The sequence below is a fragment of the Ceratina calcarata genome, unplaced genomic scaffold, assembly GCF_001652005.2.
Source record: "Ceratina calcarata isolate Rehan_Ccalc_2016 unplaced genomic scaffold, ASM165200v1 scaffold178.2, whole genome shotgun sequence".
NCBI classification, from domain to species: domain Eukaryota; kingdom Metazoa; phylum Arthropoda; class Insecta; order Hymenoptera; family Apidae; genus Ceratina; species Ceratina calcarata.
The window spans coordinates 1,293,339-1,308,361 of NW_017139212.1; the positions used below are offsets into that span (position 1 = coordinate 1,293,339).

General features: G+C 40.1%; 3 protein-coding genes across 8 annotated transcripts in view; 1 reads left to right on the forward strand and 2 right to left on the reverse strand.

The window, feature by feature from the left end:
* Nucleotides 1-5,365, reverse strand: part of LOC108632924 (chaoptin) — a 7,264-nt gene extending 1,899 nt beyond the window's left edge. The window contains exons 1-10 of one of the 3 annotated variants that reach the window (XR_001916989.2): nucleotides 5,171-5,365; nucleotides 4,752-4,938; nucleotides 4,542-4,689; nucleotides 4,267-4,377; nucleotides 3,428-4,174; nucleotides 3,212-3,360; nucleotides 2,324-3,106; nucleotides 1,505-2,259; nucleotides 912-1,428; nucleotides 417-820 (exon numbers count right to left, since the gene is read on the reverse strand). Coding sequence is in view for 2 of the 3 variants with exons in the window: in XM_018037806.2 (XP_017893295.1) it covers nucleotides 498-820; nucleotides 912-1,428; nucleotides 1,505-2,259; nucleotides 2,324-3,106; nucleotides 3,212-3,360; nucleotides 3,428-4,174; nucleotides 4,267-4,377; nucleotides 4,542-4,689; nucleotides 4,752-4,938 (3,720 nt within the window). In the remaining variant the exon portion in view is untranslated. Of the gene's footprint in view, nucleotides 1-412; nucleotides 821-911; nucleotides 1,429-1,504; nucleotides 2,260-2,323; nucleotides 3,107-3,211; nucleotides 3,361-3,427; nucleotides 4,175-4,266; nucleotides 4,378-4,537; nucleotides 4,690-4,751; nucleotides 4,939-5,170 lie in introns of those variants that run through there. The other 2 variants (XM_018037806.2, XM_018037807.2) reach the window with 2 other exon arrangements.
* An 833-nt stretch (nucleotides 5,366-6,198) lies between these two features.
* On the forward strand, nucleotides 6,199-11,555 carry Nox (NADPH oxidase). The gene is made up of 19 exons (XM_018037676.2): nucleotides 6,199-6,324; nucleotides 7,109-7,203; nucleotides 7,262-7,373; nucleotides 7,436-7,533; nucleotides 7,600-7,720; nucleotides 7,876-8,026; nucleotides 8,093-8,303; nucleotides 8,388-8,608; nucleotides 8,676-8,864; nucleotides 8,928-9,121; nucleotides 9,190-9,511; nucleotides 9,638-9,791; nucleotides 9,859-9,986; nucleotides 10,045-10,186; nucleotides 10,248-10,468; nucleotides 10,541-10,716; nucleotides 10,781-10,990; nucleotides 11,048-11,251; nucleotides 11,334-11,555. The coding sequence occupies exons 1-19, from the start codon at nucleotides 6,199-6,201 to the stop codon at nucleotides 11,529-11,531; spliced, it is 3,273 nt and encodes a 1,090-aa protein (XP_017893165.1). The 3' UTR covers nucleotides 11,532-11,555.
* Nucleotides 11,556-11,950: 395 nt separating this feature from the next.
* Nucleotides 11,951-14,986, reverse strand: Dgkepsilon (diacylglycerol kinase epsilon). 4 transcript variants are annotated; one of them, XM_026810799.1, is made up of 12 exons: nucleotides 14,792-14,986; nucleotides 14,651-14,716; nucleotides 14,214-14,418; nucleotides 13,973-14,144; nucleotides 13,739-13,869; nucleotides 13,533-13,680; nucleotides 13,259-13,476; nucleotides 13,056-13,201; nucleotides 12,834-12,996; nucleotides 12,584-12,764; nucleotides 12,381-12,517; nucleotides 11,951-12,308 (listed from the first exon to the last, which is right to left on the reverse strand). In XM_026810799.1, exons 3-12 carry the CDS (start codon nucleotides 14,397-14,399, stop codon nucleotides 12,180-12,182), a joined length of 1,611 nt encoding a protein of 536 aa, XP_026666600.1. In that variant the 5' UTR covers nucleotides 14,400-14,418; nucleotides 14,651-14,716; nucleotides 14,792-14,986; the 3' UTR covers nucleotides 11,951-12,179. The 4 variants fall into 4 exon arrangements, with proteins under 4 accessions (XP_026666600.1, XP_017893170.1, XP_017893171.1 ...); XM_018037681.2 differs by lacking the exon at nucleotides 14,651-14,716 and having other exon boundaries at nucleotides 14,744-14,986; XM_018037682.2 differs by having other exon boundaries at nucleotides 14,651-14,986.
* Nucleotides 14,987-15,023: the final 37 nt, after the last annotated feature.

Here is a 15,023-nt window from a genome sequence, read left to right on the forward strand (position 1 = left end):
TTTTTGCAAATTACTCGTGAACTATTGGCGCTAGCGAAAAGTTTTTATACATAATTTGTAGATCTCGTCGTCCTCTACAAGAAAGGTCTGATGCAATTTTTCTGTAAATCCAACAGTTTGGGAGTTATTGGCAAAAAACGAAAATTTGGAAGAAATTGAAGGGGTACCCCTTGGAAAAATCTCAGAAAAATCGAAAATTTTTTTGTTGTTGTTTATTATTAGCATTATTCTTCCGACGTCTGATTTCTTTTTAAAAAATGCGTTTCTAAAGTGCATAAACTTTTGGGATTGATTGTATAGCCAATACATCCTTAACGAGTAGAGTCCGTAAAGTCTATTCGTATGTCTCGCCTATGATAGTACGAAGGCAATAGTACCATAAAAATTTGGAAAAGACTATCGTACAAAATACTTACACAATTCCTATTTCGTTTACGACTATGGCAATGGTACTCGAAAATTGGTGGGTGATATGTAACAATAGCTGTCCTTTATGGTCAGTAAGCCACTATGGTCAGAAGGATAATGTCGACGATAGCCAACCAAGTGGTGGCTAATCGCTCGTAATTGCCCGAACTGAGGGCAGAGGCTTGGCAGGCAGTGTGAGGGGTCCCTAGGGTCAATAAAACCTTGTCCGACGAGTATGACGGTGTCGTTTCCGTGCAAACAGCTCTTCCTGCTATGGTCCTCAATTGCCTCGCGTCTGACTGCGAAGCTGTATGAATCTGTCTGGATTCACGAAGCCACCTTCGCAACCACAAACTCAACCAGGCGATCTCGCAGTCGCATTCCAAAGGATTGCCTGACACCTGCAAACCTCCTGAAAAAATATGTAAATTATTATTATTGAAGTAATAAAATAAATTGATATTTTACACGAGATCGTTTATATTTATGAAATTTATATTCACCTGCAACCATGTTGGTCCCAACGCTCTCCCACGAGAGATTTCCATAAATAACAGAAGGGCTCAGCTCGTTGATATGATTGTTCCTCAAGTCCAACGTTAATTGAGACAGTCTCTTTGTCAACGATAAAAACATGTCTGATTGCAATCTACGAACTCGAGTATCTTTGATCCTTAATATCAGTTCACCACCTTCGATAGTGGAGAACGCGTCCGAGGAAATTACTTCCAAATCGCTCCCAGAAATGGTCAACTCTCTCAATTGCTTGGAGAAAACGTTTTGAATCTGGTGTTTCAACAAATGTTCCATCACTTGTATCTCCACCGTCCGTAGTGGCAATCCAGTTAGTAAATGTCGAAGATGGAAGCCTTCGGCCTCGGGCCACGTCTGAATTCGGAGGTGCTTCAGGTACTTGAGAACGCGGAGACAATCTTTGTCCACTAATCTCGTCTTGTTTAAATTACGTAAATCCAATTTTTCCAGTCTTGGATATCCCAGGAAACTGTCCTTCGTCAGCTCCTAAATCGATTTGGCATTAGCAATTTTTATCCAATAAAAATGTCGAACGTGTGTTAAATAAATTGGAATAACTCACTTCTATCGGATTCCCGGACACGTCAAGTTCTCTCAGTAAACTCAGCTTGACGTTCGGCATCGAAGTCAACGAGTCGTTCACCAATGCCAGAATCTTTAGATTCTTCAAGTATTGAAACTGTTTATCGAACGTAGACTCTATGCGGTTGAAAGATAAATCCAGGAGGTTTAAATTTGTGAGTGGCAGCACCGGGACGTTCGTAAGGCCGCATCTGGCCAAGAACAGCTGCCGTAACTCAGGCAAGTAATGAAAAAGTTCTTTAAAGTTCGCCTGGAGAACGTTTTGCGATACGTTCAAATTCAGAAGCTTCCCTAACGAGACGAACGAGTTATCCGGCAGAATAGTGAGTCTGTTATGTGCCAAATTAAGAGAGACCAGTTGTGACGTTGGAAAGGCGGTCGAGTCCAGATGGTCCACGAAATTGTCTGCTAGATTTAGATCCCTCAAAGTGTAGCCGACTTCCATGAAAGACGGCGATGGTACGACAGTGAATTTGTTATTGCTCAGGTCCAGAATCTCCAGCTTGGTTCTCTCGAAAACGTCCCTGGGCAGAGATCTCACCTTGTTCCCAGATAAATTCAGAATCCGTAGATTCCTCAAATTACGGAATTGTTCGGTAGATAATTGCGCGATCTGATTATCGCTGAGATCCAGTTGCTGCAGTAGATCCAAACCGTGGAACGATTGTTTTCTTAAACCTTCTATCTTATTGTTTCGCAAGTTCAATGTTTCCAAGTGTCTTAGGGTGAAAGTTCCTGTGAGTCATTAAATTACAATTATAAAACGACATAATGATTAATTAATGTAACAGCAACGTACCGGATTGTAGGACCGAGATGAAATTGCTTTGCAGATCTAAACTCTTGAGGTCTGGCGTGCCGTGGAACGTGTCAGCAGGCAGATGACTAATATTATTAAAGCTCAGGTCGAGTCTGGTCAAATTGTTCATAGATCCTCCGGAATTTATGATTGATATCGCATTGTACGACACGTTGAGAGCGAAATCAGGGCCACCGATTTCAGATATCACTTCCAGATCTAGCACTGTTAATTTATTAAACTCCAAATGCAGGAAGCGAAGACTAGGCAAACCGTAAAACGCGTTCCTCTCCATTTTAACGATTCTATTATACGCCAACGATATCGTTACTAATTTCGGACAATCTATAATCGAGTCCGAGTTGAGAATCTTTATTCTATTTCCCGTTAAATCTAAAGACTTTAATTCTGTCAGATTATGGAAGCTGACGTCTGGAATAGCTTCGAGGAAATTGTAACCGAGTTTCACGTCTCTCAGTTCCGGGTGGACGCTGGATAGAAATATTCGTTCCGGCAAATAGTGAAGCCGATTCGATTCCAGATTGATGTACCGCAATTGTTGGAAGGAATAAAACGCCGTGGCGTCTATCGTCTGGAAATTGTTATTGTCCAGGACCAGCCAGAGCAAGCTCGAAAGGGGTCTGAGAGCTCGTTGAGGAAACACGTCCGTACCGAAGGCGAAACTCAGTTCGAGGATCTCGAGGCTCTCCTCGATACCGGTAAAGCAATTGTCATCTAGCTCTGTCAAATGATTGAAAGACAGACTGAGCTCTTTCAACTTGCCTGAAAGTTTTTTAGATTAATTTTTAATTCCCGCCGTTTTTAAGTCAGTGAATAAATGAATATATCCAGTATAATGAAAATCGACTCCCATTGCGAAACGCTTACTCGCTCCTTTGAAGGTTTTCTCTTTCAGTTTGGTCAACACGTTGTTTCTAAGCAGGAGAATCTCAAGGTCCTCTGCCCATTCGAAATCGCCCGGCTGTATATACGAGATCTTGTTGTAGCCCAAATTAAGATGCAACAGCCTCTGACACCTGTCGCGTAAAATAAGGTACGTCAATTTCATTCGCAATGAAAAAAGAACGTGTTTCGTGATTATACCTGGACAGCGCGGCGACTGGAACGGCGTCCAAATTATTGGTAGCCAGCGAAAGTGCCCGGAGATTATCCGCAAACTCGTTAAACGCGTCCCCAGATATGTTTTTCACATCGTTATTAGCGAGGTACAGATATGATAGTTTTTTTAATTTACTAACGGCCGCAGGTACTCCGGGCAGATCGTTGTTCTCCAGATTCAGGTATTCTAAAATATCTTCTAATCCACGGAACGCGTCGTCGTCGACGTTTTTTATAGAATTCGACGACAGGTGTATTCTCTTGACTTCAAGACGGTCGAAAACGCCTGCGGGCAACGAGCCCAATTTATTACTGTCTAGATTAAAATCTTTGATCTTCAGCGTTCGGTTAGCCAGCTTCGGTGTTTTGATCCTTTCGATGCAATTCTCGCTGACGTCGACCAGTTCTAAGTCTGAGCTTAGAAAGTCGGGAAGCTCGAGGCTTTTGAACTCGTTTCCTCTGAGGTACAACCACAAAAGGTCTTTCAAAACCTTCAGAGACGATGGGAAATGCTTGAGCAAGTTGTTGTTCAGGCTTAACGTGTGTATATTAGGCGGTAGACTGCCTTCTGAAAATTCCTCGATATTATTATTGTCAAGATTCAACCAGACCAGGGATTCGAACGTGGAGAATATTTTTGGTATCTCGATGATCGAGTTGTCCCCGAAGAACGCGTTCGTTAGGGTGTCTTTCAGGTGGCCCCAGTCGCCGTCTAGCGTCGTCAAATGATTGCTGAAACCGTTTCTCAATTGTTTTTTTTCTGATCGAAGAATTCGCTCATTACGAATGTCGATGATGAAGTTGTTCGAGTTTTATATAATCACCTGTGCATGTTGAGCCAATTGAGTTTTCTCAAGTCGCGAAAAACCTTGAACGGCACGTCCTCCAGGGCGTTATAACTGAGATCCAGTGAACGTAAACTGTCCGCGATTCCTCTACCAACAGACACGACCAATATGCATTTTTTATGAGTACACTTTAAAAAAAAGTTTCTGGGTGAGTTACGCTCTCAGAAACTTTTTCCTCGATATCAGACAAAATTGGGAGATGATAAAATTAAGACAGAGGAATGCGATTGTGAAATATTATACTGACTTACGAAAAGGATTTTTCGCCGATGTTGAACAGTCGATTGCTCATCAATCCCAATGCCTCGACGTCTACCGAGCTTCCGAGCACGTCGTTGTCTAAAGCTTGCAGTCCTGACCCAACGACGTCCAGCTGAGCCACGTAACTCACCTCGACGTCTGTCACCAGATTAAAGACAGAATTCTCCTCATGATTAGCGTATAAAATAAAATTGATTTACCCGGGAATCTGGCGAAAGGTATTCCCACGCAGCTGACATCCATCTTCGTGAAGTCCTCGTCGTCCTGTATCCAGCACATGCACATCGTGTTGAACGTGCATGGCACGCTGTAACACTTTATCACGTTCCATATGGAAAATAGAAAAAAGATTTCGATGCACACACGATTCGCCTGTCTCTTCGGCATCTGAGAACAATCAGTTCGATCGAATCATAATTACGTCACGATTGAGATGCAATCTTCATTGCTACCGGCTAGGTAGTCTGTTTGAAATCTAAATATTGTTCATGCAAATATGTCGAGCAATCTTCAGAATTTTATGAAAATTAATAAGAGAATATAAAATTCTCTGAATCAATTCATAATGTTTATTAAACTGAAATATATGCTTCGAATTATTCTAAATGACGTTACGTACATTCGTATTAATCGTTGACACCTCGTTGAAATTTAATCAAATTTAACGTTTAACTGACCATTTTATCATTGTGTGTGATATGTGGTTGATATGTTACGATCTTTTCGCATCCTGTTTTAGGCGAAAATTCCGACGAGGGAATAGAAGTGAACGCGAATCGAAGAGGAACGGTACTGAAAGAGCGCAGGTGCGGGGGTGGAAAATACGAGGGCGCAAGCTCGTTCGGTTCTATGGATCGAACCGAGGCTGCGATACACTGCTACTATCTCATATCATAAATCTTCTTTGAAACCCAATGCTATGAACGTTTTATGATTAGAAATAAAGAAATATGCATTCAGACTCATTTCATTTTTATTATAAGAACATAGCTGTTGATTAAGGATTTGCAAGCACGCAATCCCAAAATTATTGTAATATGATTTGTAAGGAAGGCGAGAAAAATATTTAAGAGGCAGGGTGCTCTTGACTAATTATCGAAAATCAGGGCGACCAAAAAGAAAGTACGGGAAGATAAGAGAAAAAGAATATATGATGACTCACGGAGAAGTGAAAGGTCGACTGTTTGTACGTCTGCCTGTCCGTTTCTCAGTTCGAACGCGGGATCGTTAAGTATAATATTGAAATCGAAAGGCATCCCTCTCTCCTCTGTCTCGAACGTGTTCTAAAAATTCTCACCGGAATAGATCAACAGAAGCCGGCGCGCCGGGCCCCGGGATTCCTCGATCGCGATCGATTTCCATCGGTTAATTATTAGATTAGTGTGAACGAGCGTACGACGTTTTTTTCTATCGTGCGCACGAAATGAAAATATTACAAAATATTTTCGACTAAGGCATTTTTATTATACGTTAAAGTGAAACCTCCTGTCAAAGTTGTGTGTACACGTGCGTGTGTGACGGTGATGAAGAGATAAACGAGAAATTTCAGTGGATTAATTTTTTCCCAAAAATAAGAACGCTGGCGAGTAAATGAATTGAGTTGGTTATTGTCACCGAGTGCTTTTATCGCTTAAAAATAAGGAGAAAATGGAAAGTGACGAAGAATTCGAAAGAAGAAGAGCGATTATTTTGGAGGAATGTTCGCATATAATTGGGGTGAACGGCGTGGCTCGTTACAACAGGGAGACGTTTAAACAACTGTTGCTAGACCTGGTGAATACAAAATTCTTTACTAATTTCAAATCAAAGAGGAGAGAAACAATTTTTTATCGTTTTCGATTGACCCACTGACTCGAATAGCTCGAATTTAGCCCACATTCGCAATAAGATTCTATGATCCAAGGCGAGACTTACAAATTGAACAATTTAAAGCTCAAGGGGGAAGCGAACGAGGCCGCGTTTCCATCGAGAGCAGGTAATAACGAGACAAGTCGAGGGAATGATTTAACGGCGAAGAATTCGCTTACCCCGCGTGCTCGCGATTGTCCGAAGGGAACGGGACAGAGATTTCGATCAAGGCGGTCGATCGCCCGAGGCCGACGAGCCTCGAGCGTGTTTCGTCGTCACGATCGATTACTTATTCAATCTCGGATTAGAACGATTCGCCTAATCACTCGGGGTTGGAACACGTAAATGGAGATCGCAATGCTTACCGACACCGATATACCTATTGAAATCACAACGTGTAAATGTAAACAGTTTCTTGCGATGTACAAGCTGATTCATTTGACTCTTCACGTAGAACGGGCTCTTATTGATATTAAAATACATGAAATTGTTCTTGAATCTTATTGACTCATCTTTGATCCGCGAAGTGCGGGCGCAGTTTAAAATTACATTTCGGAGAACTTTTATCACGTTATGCTCGGGTACAAACAAGCGTAAAGTTAATAATAGATCTTTAGAAGAACAAAGTTTCACGGAGGAGCGAGAGACAATAACATGATGTTCAATAAAAAACAATGAGAATCGTCGTAAGGAATGAAATGTATTTCAGGCGTTGATGGAAAAACTCTTTTCGCTGTTCGACCGGAATCGGGATAAAATATTGACGCAGGACGAATGGATTGAATTCCTGAAAGCGAGATTGAAGTAAGATCGGAGAAGTGTACGTGGTAAACTTTTTACGGTAATTTGTGTACGATTTTAGGAACGAAAAGCAGAATGATTTCATTTGCCAAATCGAGAGCACTGCGTATAAAATATGCGGCGATAACCCGATCACTCTTGCGAATTTCCAACAAATATTTTCGACCAAAGAGGTACATCTGTTTCTTATACTTTCCATGTTGAGATTGGAAATGCTGAGGCGTCTGTGTTACAGATCAGCGATAAATTATTTCGACGGATCGATCAAGAGAACGTGGGATACGTGACATCTTCTCAAATCATGGAATTTCTTTCTAGCATCAGCGATACAAGGTTTCTATCATAGTATTCAATAGAATCTGTCCATGGTTCTGTACTCATTGATTATTTTACTCGAAGGCGGCCAGCTGGTTTTGATAAACGTAGCCTGGAATGGTTGGAAATGATTTTTAAACAAACGGTGGGCAACGAGAAAGAAATTCGTCGCGAAGAATTTAATAAAATCGTCACTTCGAAGAACGTAGGCATGAGGCATAAGTATATTTTTCAATTCGTAGCTTGACATATCCTCTGATCGACGCTCTCTTCTACAAACGTTTATTTTACATCTGCATCGAACGCGAGCTCACTTTATAAAACGATCAACGAAGATCTCATGAGAGAATTGCATTTCAGCCGTTCTTCACCGACAGGGTGTTTCAAATTTTTGACAAGGACAACTCCGGGACGATATCTCTTCAAGAATTTCTCGACGCGATGCACGAGTTCGCGGGGAAAACGCCTGACGACAAGATCAAATTCCTTTTCAAAGTTTACGACATAGATGGTAAAACAATTATTTTAATCGGTCTGACTCTATTCTATTTTACACGAATTATCTATTTATGGGAAGGCGATGGACTGATACAATTGCGCGAATTGGAGCACGTGATGCGAGCTTGTATGGAAGAGAACGGAATACAATTCAGCGAAGAGCAGATCGCGGAGTTGACTGTGGCACTGTTCGACGATGCCGATCGGGCTAACCGAGGTGCGATCAACGTCGAGGCTCTCAAGAGACAGTTAGAGAAACACGAGGGTTTGTTAGAAAATTTATCGATCAGGTGAAAAAAATCATTTAATCATTAATAAAAATACAATTACAATTTCATTAAAAAGACTTTAATTACAAGAAATTAAAATTGCAGTATCGATCGATGGCTGGTTCCCCCAAAGCCGAAATCAGAAAAGAAGTCACGCCTGTTCACCTCGTTGCTTCCTTATCAATTAACTAAACCCTACATAAAAAACAATTACGTCTATATTGTTTCCATTATAATTTTTATATCGATCAACGTAGCTCTGTTCGTATCGAGACTCTACGAATATAGAGCAACGAATGGCTACACTATGCTCGCCCGCGCTTGTGGTAAGACACTAAAATTTTCATACAAAATTGTTTCAATATAAAATATTATTACAATCCTTCTTTTTAGGTCAGTGTTTGAATTTCAACTGCACCTTTATCCTAGTACTCGTCCTGCGTCAGTGCATCACCTTTTTACGGACTCACGGATTTAATTCCGTGTTACCGCTGGATCAGCACATCTATCTTCACAAGATAACCGGAGTTCTGATCGGCATCTTCAGCGTAGTGCACACCCTGACGCACCTCTTAAACTTTGGTACTTATCATAGAACAAAATGCATACGACGGGATTAATAAGAATTTTTCGAAACGTTTTCAGGTACGATTGTGATCTATGATGAAATCCTTAATGAAAACAATTATACCATGTCCGAATGGGTGTTAACGGGCCGTCCAGCTAAATTCGGTCTCGTCGATGGTTACGCCAACCCAACTGGGATTATTCTTATCTTCATTCTTGCCGTAATGATGATGTGCTCAATGCCGTTCGTCCGACGCGGCGGATGCTTCGAGGTTCTAATCACACCTCTTTCTAATTTTCTTTTTATTTATAATCGTTCAACCGTCCGAATAATTCGCAGATATTTTATTGGTCGCACTTGCTGTACATTCCCTTTTGGATACTGTTGATATTGCACGGGCCGAATTTCTGGAAATGGTTCGTGGGACCCGGCACGATTTATCTTCTGGAGAGGACCCGGCGAATCGCATCTTCGCGTTCCGAACTGGGGAAAACGTACATAAGTTCTGGTCTCCTGTTGCCGTCGAAAGTGACCCACTTGGTGATCAAGAGACCACCGCAGTTCGATTTTCATCCTGGTGATTACGTGTTCGTGAAGATTCCTGTTATAGCTCGGTACGAGTGGCACCCGTTCACCATTAGCAGTGCCCCGGAACAGGAAGGTATAAACAATTAGTAATGAATCTTTTATCCCGCTCGGTTCTCTCTGGAGCTGAACTATTTTTGACAATTCGCACGATCAAACATTTTCGGGAAGCAATAAATAATTTCCCGTTTATTTTTGATAGACTATATATGGCTTCACATACGAGCGGTAGGCGAATGGACCAACAGCCTATACTCGTACTTTGAAAGGGAGCAGATGAGACTCCGAAGCAATGACGTGTTCCCGATCGATTGTGGCAGCTGCAGCACCGTGAACGATTGCCGTTCAGAGAAAATGTGAGCGATCTAATATGAAGATGCATTAATTACTTATTTCATACATTGAATCAATTACTCGATATAGATTCTTTGATGAAAAAAATGCAAACGTACATTTGCCCTCTTCGACAAACGGAAATCATGCAGGTTTCGATAATCCTATGTTCCTCCGTGATAATGGAAAGACGATGCAATCGCCACATTCTACAACCGGTATGATAATACATTTCGATTCCAAAGATATTGAAACTACTCGAGCTTTATCATTCAGATATGATGGAAACTAAATTATCGAAGCTGTCGCTTAACCGGAAGCTTCATCGTTCGTTGCTCGCCAGTAAAATGCCTCTGGAGAAGTCTAGTTCGGTTCCCGATATGTTAACTGGGAGAAGAAGGAAAGACAAATTGATAGCGTGAGCGTCTAATCGCAGTTAATGAAATTAAACTTTTCAATCAATCGCGTTCGTTTAACAGGCTTCGCGATTACTCAAGATCGGAGTCGGAGAGGAATTTCGATGTACGTCAGATACGTTACGCGCGTATGAAGTCCTTAGATCAAGCTTACTCTAGCCCGCAGAACAGAGGACTGGCGCAAAGCTTTAGGTACATGCGGACCAAACCCACGATAATTGCTTTTAGGACACCGAGCATGGACAGTAACGTTCCTGACACAGGAATCCTTATGAAAAGAGATAGTAAGTGAATGCAACGATACAGTACTCGAATTTCGCATAAGAAATGTCGAAAATAAATCGTTGATGAAATAGTTTCGCCGGAAACAAGTAGGGACGATACAAAGTCCTCGGGTAATTTAAATATGATGCAAGCAGCAGAGGAAGGCAGACTAAAAACGAAAGAAGAATTCTCGACTAGGAACATCGATTCGATATCTAATACGTCTTCGCAATTGACTTTGAATTATACAGTGGAAAAACCATTGGAGGTATAATAATTTTCATAATCGACTAATTTTAATCTTTTATTAATTGCGACTGATGGTGATCTAGATTTATCTGGATGGACCGTATGGAGCTCCATCGAGTCACATATTCCAAGCGCAGCACGCGGTTTTAATCGCGACGGGGATCGGCGTCACCCCTTTCGCTTCTATATTGCAATCTATCATGCATCGTTATTGGAAGGCCAGGCACACTTGTCCGAAGTGCAAATATTCCTGGGCGAGCGAGATTCCACCGACTGTGATGCATCTTCGAAAAGTGCGATTAAACGTCATTTAATTAAGAGAGGCAGCCGCTGAGATTTGTAAATTGCAGGTGGACTTCTTTTGGATTAATCGAGACCAGCGGTCGTTCGAGTGGTTCGTGAACTTGCTGTCGCAATTAGAAATGGAACAGGCAGAGCTTGGTTTCACCATGGAACGGTTCTTAGAGATGCATATGTACATCACCAGCGCGTTACAGAAGAGTGACATGAAGGCTGTCAGCTTGCAACTTGCCATGGATCTAGTCCATCAAATGGTTCGACGTTTAAAGATTTTATTGCATATTTTTAAGGTCGATTACATTTAAAATAGTGTTAATTAAAATTGTCATTTTCCAGGAGAAAAGAGATCTTATAACGGGTTTGAAAACCAGGACGAACGCTGGCCGACCGAACTGGGATAAGGTGTTCAAACAGCTTCAGGATCGGAAGAAGGGCAAAGTGACGGTGTTCTTCTGTGGTCCGCCGGAGCTAGCGAAAATTTTACGTTACAAGTGCGGTCAATTCGGCTTCAATTTTAGGAAAGAATCTTTCTGATTTTTATAAGAAAATAAAAAGCTGTACCCCAACATCGTGTTTTATTTTACATTCCTATTTATTACTCGTTTAATCGGGAGGCGTCCAATTCTACTTCACATTGTTTAAAATCCTGGCTGTTTCGTGCATCAACCAAATCGTCATCAATACGAGGAGAAAGTTTATCTGCCGTTCGGTCATGAGTGAGAATCTTATTGAAACTTGGAAAAAATATAGGAATCTCTTTTACTATTCTAATCTTTACATTTGGTTAATTTTGAGTTGAATAGATAATAACTTCGGATACTGTCGATATACAGGGTGTATCGGACAAATAATTATTCAGGTGAATGCCACATTAATATAGTTTATTTATAAAACAAACAAAAATTATATATAAAATATTAAATTTCTGTGCGCAAGAAATACAAGATACAAGATTAAATAAAATTATAAACTATACTTCATTTATTTCAAGTACAATATACAACAGATCATATATCATCTTTAAGAAGGCGACTAGATTTCTCAGTTACATTTTTTTACCTTCACCATATCGGTTTATATTTTATATATGTGTATATATATATTTCTCTTTTGTCTAAACTTTATCTCATCTGAATCAACCATAGGAATGTTAGAGAAACTTTATATTTCGGAAGCGAAGATTTAAGTAGTCCTGTTTATCACGTTGGCGAGCATCGTCGCTTTATTGCAATACGTAACATCGAACTCGCAAGGATACTGGTACCATGGCTCGCCGTCAATTTGCACGGCGCAAGATTTCGTTAATTTCACCTAAATTTTTACGAAATGTTCATCGAGAAAATATGTACAGATTTTTTAATGTAAATTATTTGTATAAGATACCTTTACATGCCTGGCTTGGCCAAGTCGGAAAGGCTGAGACATTCCTATCTGGAGTTGTGCCATGTGAAACGACGAATAAAGCGCGACCACTTCTAATTTCCCATCGTTAATACTTTGTCTCTCGTATTCTCCATTATCTACTCAATACAAAATACGTCGATCTAAATTTGTTAAGTTAATATAAATGAATACTTCAATCCTACCGTCTAATCCCATGTTCCACAGATTAACGCCAGCCGCCCAAGATGGAATGTTCAGTATTACGATACTTTCGATGGATGGCAAATCTACTTTTCGATCGTCCAGGTATAATTCAATATTTTTATCGAGATCTTTACACTCTCTTTCTACAACTTGTTGCGTACCAAAGCACAGATACAACAACTGTTAAACGGATCGATCGATTAGGTTTTAATCATTTAAATAAGAGATTCAGTTTAGAAAGTGGGATACCTTATTAAACAATCTACTGCTATAAAAATAAAAACGACTCTCTCTCGTACGATGAAAATCCAACGTTACTTGTGCATCGACGCCGATACTTAAATAATTGTACATATAGAACGTTTGATGCAGACTTCGTAATCCACTGTGCGGCTTCATCGTTACACACCACCTAACGAGATTAATGCAATATATATTGAAAGTGATTGAACGTATTAAATTTCTACGCACCTATCGAGTTCCACTTTTTGTGCTACTTGAATTTCTTGTAGAATATCCGTGGGGTTTTTATCTGGATCGTGTTCCTTTCCCCATCCTAATACTCTAGACAAATCATTCCCAGTTCCCAGAGGAATTACCGCCACAGACGGAACTGGCTATAAATTAATATTCTCACGTAAAAAGAGATAATTGTTTAATCAAATGTATTTTACCTCCAGTCCAAGTTTGTGGATAGCATTTAGCAGCCAAGCGATTGTTCCATCTCCACCAGCAACTAGTACGGTGCATGTTATTTTACCGAGTAAACGACACCATTCGAGTGCGGCAACCGGATCGCGTTCCGATAGATCGACGACTTGCGCCGGATTTAACAATCTCCTAAACAAGGATAAAATCTCGGCACCGTCATTATTTCCGGACTTCCTGTTCGCTGAAACGAAACGTCTTGAATTATAATTGTTAGGGGATCATCAGAACGGAGCGTACCAACGACTATCAGGGGATTCCATTTAGGCCAGTTTGGAGGTATAACTGAACGAAGGTGCAATCTGCGTCTCATAGTACTCCGCAAATTAATCACTTCCAAACTGTTCGGCGGAATTATCATTAATTTAAATCTACCGAAATCGCATATCTGAAAGTGCAAACATATTTACAATGCAAATATTCGTGGGAGATACGGAGAAGCGTACGTTGCAGAGATTAGGTTTGCAATCCTCGTGCACGCATCTTTGACACCAGCAACACCACCAATCAGTCAATCCAAGTTCCACGCCGCATTCCTCGTTACATATCTCACATATATTGTTTAGAGGTAAATTACCTTATGTGAAATGAACAGAAATTAACTGTAATTCAGGTAACACTTAACATTTAATAAACAGAGGTACAATGTACGCTTGCAATTGCATTTCGAACAGACATACCCTTTATCCAGTGATGTTTCATCGACTCATTTGTGTTAAGAGTAATAACTTTGCACTTTAATTGTTTGTCCGCAACTTTGACACAAGAAGGATCAGCAGAAACACCACATGAATCACAGAGCAGACCGCTAACATTTAACAATAGACTTTCACATATACTACAATAATATGCCTGTAAATGAAACATTAACAATATTGAATAAAGTGTATGAGATACGCAAGTATCAAAGATTTTACATACCTTTGTCTCGTTTTTAATAGATTTCCAATTATGTTCTTTAGTAACATCCCTAATCGGAATACGGGGTTTTCCTATAAGATATTGGAAGATGTTTAGTAAAAGTACGAAAAAGAACATTGTAGACAGTGTATGTACAACAATGGTAGTAACTCCATCCTCTAACATGTTATCAAGTAAATTTTCCATCCGAAATGAATACGATTCTCTGTAAAACGATTAACATTATTAAATAAACTTATGAATCCTTTGACGTTAAAAACAACTTTCATATCTGAGCATGCAAGATAGCCGAAGCCAATTCATTTTGTATTATAGAAACAGAAATATTATTACATAAACGCATGTTGCATTTATAATTATTTACGTAAATCATGTATTTGGAACAATTTAGCTAAGACCGTGCGCTCAAAATAAAATATAAATGAAAATTGGAATACTTTATACATCCGTGGGACTGTATCGTCGGCAAGCAAATTTTGGAGATCGTGTTAAATAAAGTAAATCTGTAATGAATAAACAACGTTATTAACTTTTTCAACTTCACGTCATTTGAATGTTACTCGTCATCAACCGCACACCACACTGCCCGCTGCACTGCACTCTAATGAAATACGACTGAACGATTGGATAGGTGAACGTTGCATACGCAACGCATGTTGGCACGTGAACAAATTTTTTTTTATTACACTATTGCACGAACGTGGCTTCTATCAGGTGCAACCAATGTCAATATCAATAAATGCAGCGGAATTGTTAATACTATACAGTGTACCATACTATACAGTGTACCATACTATACAGTGTACCATA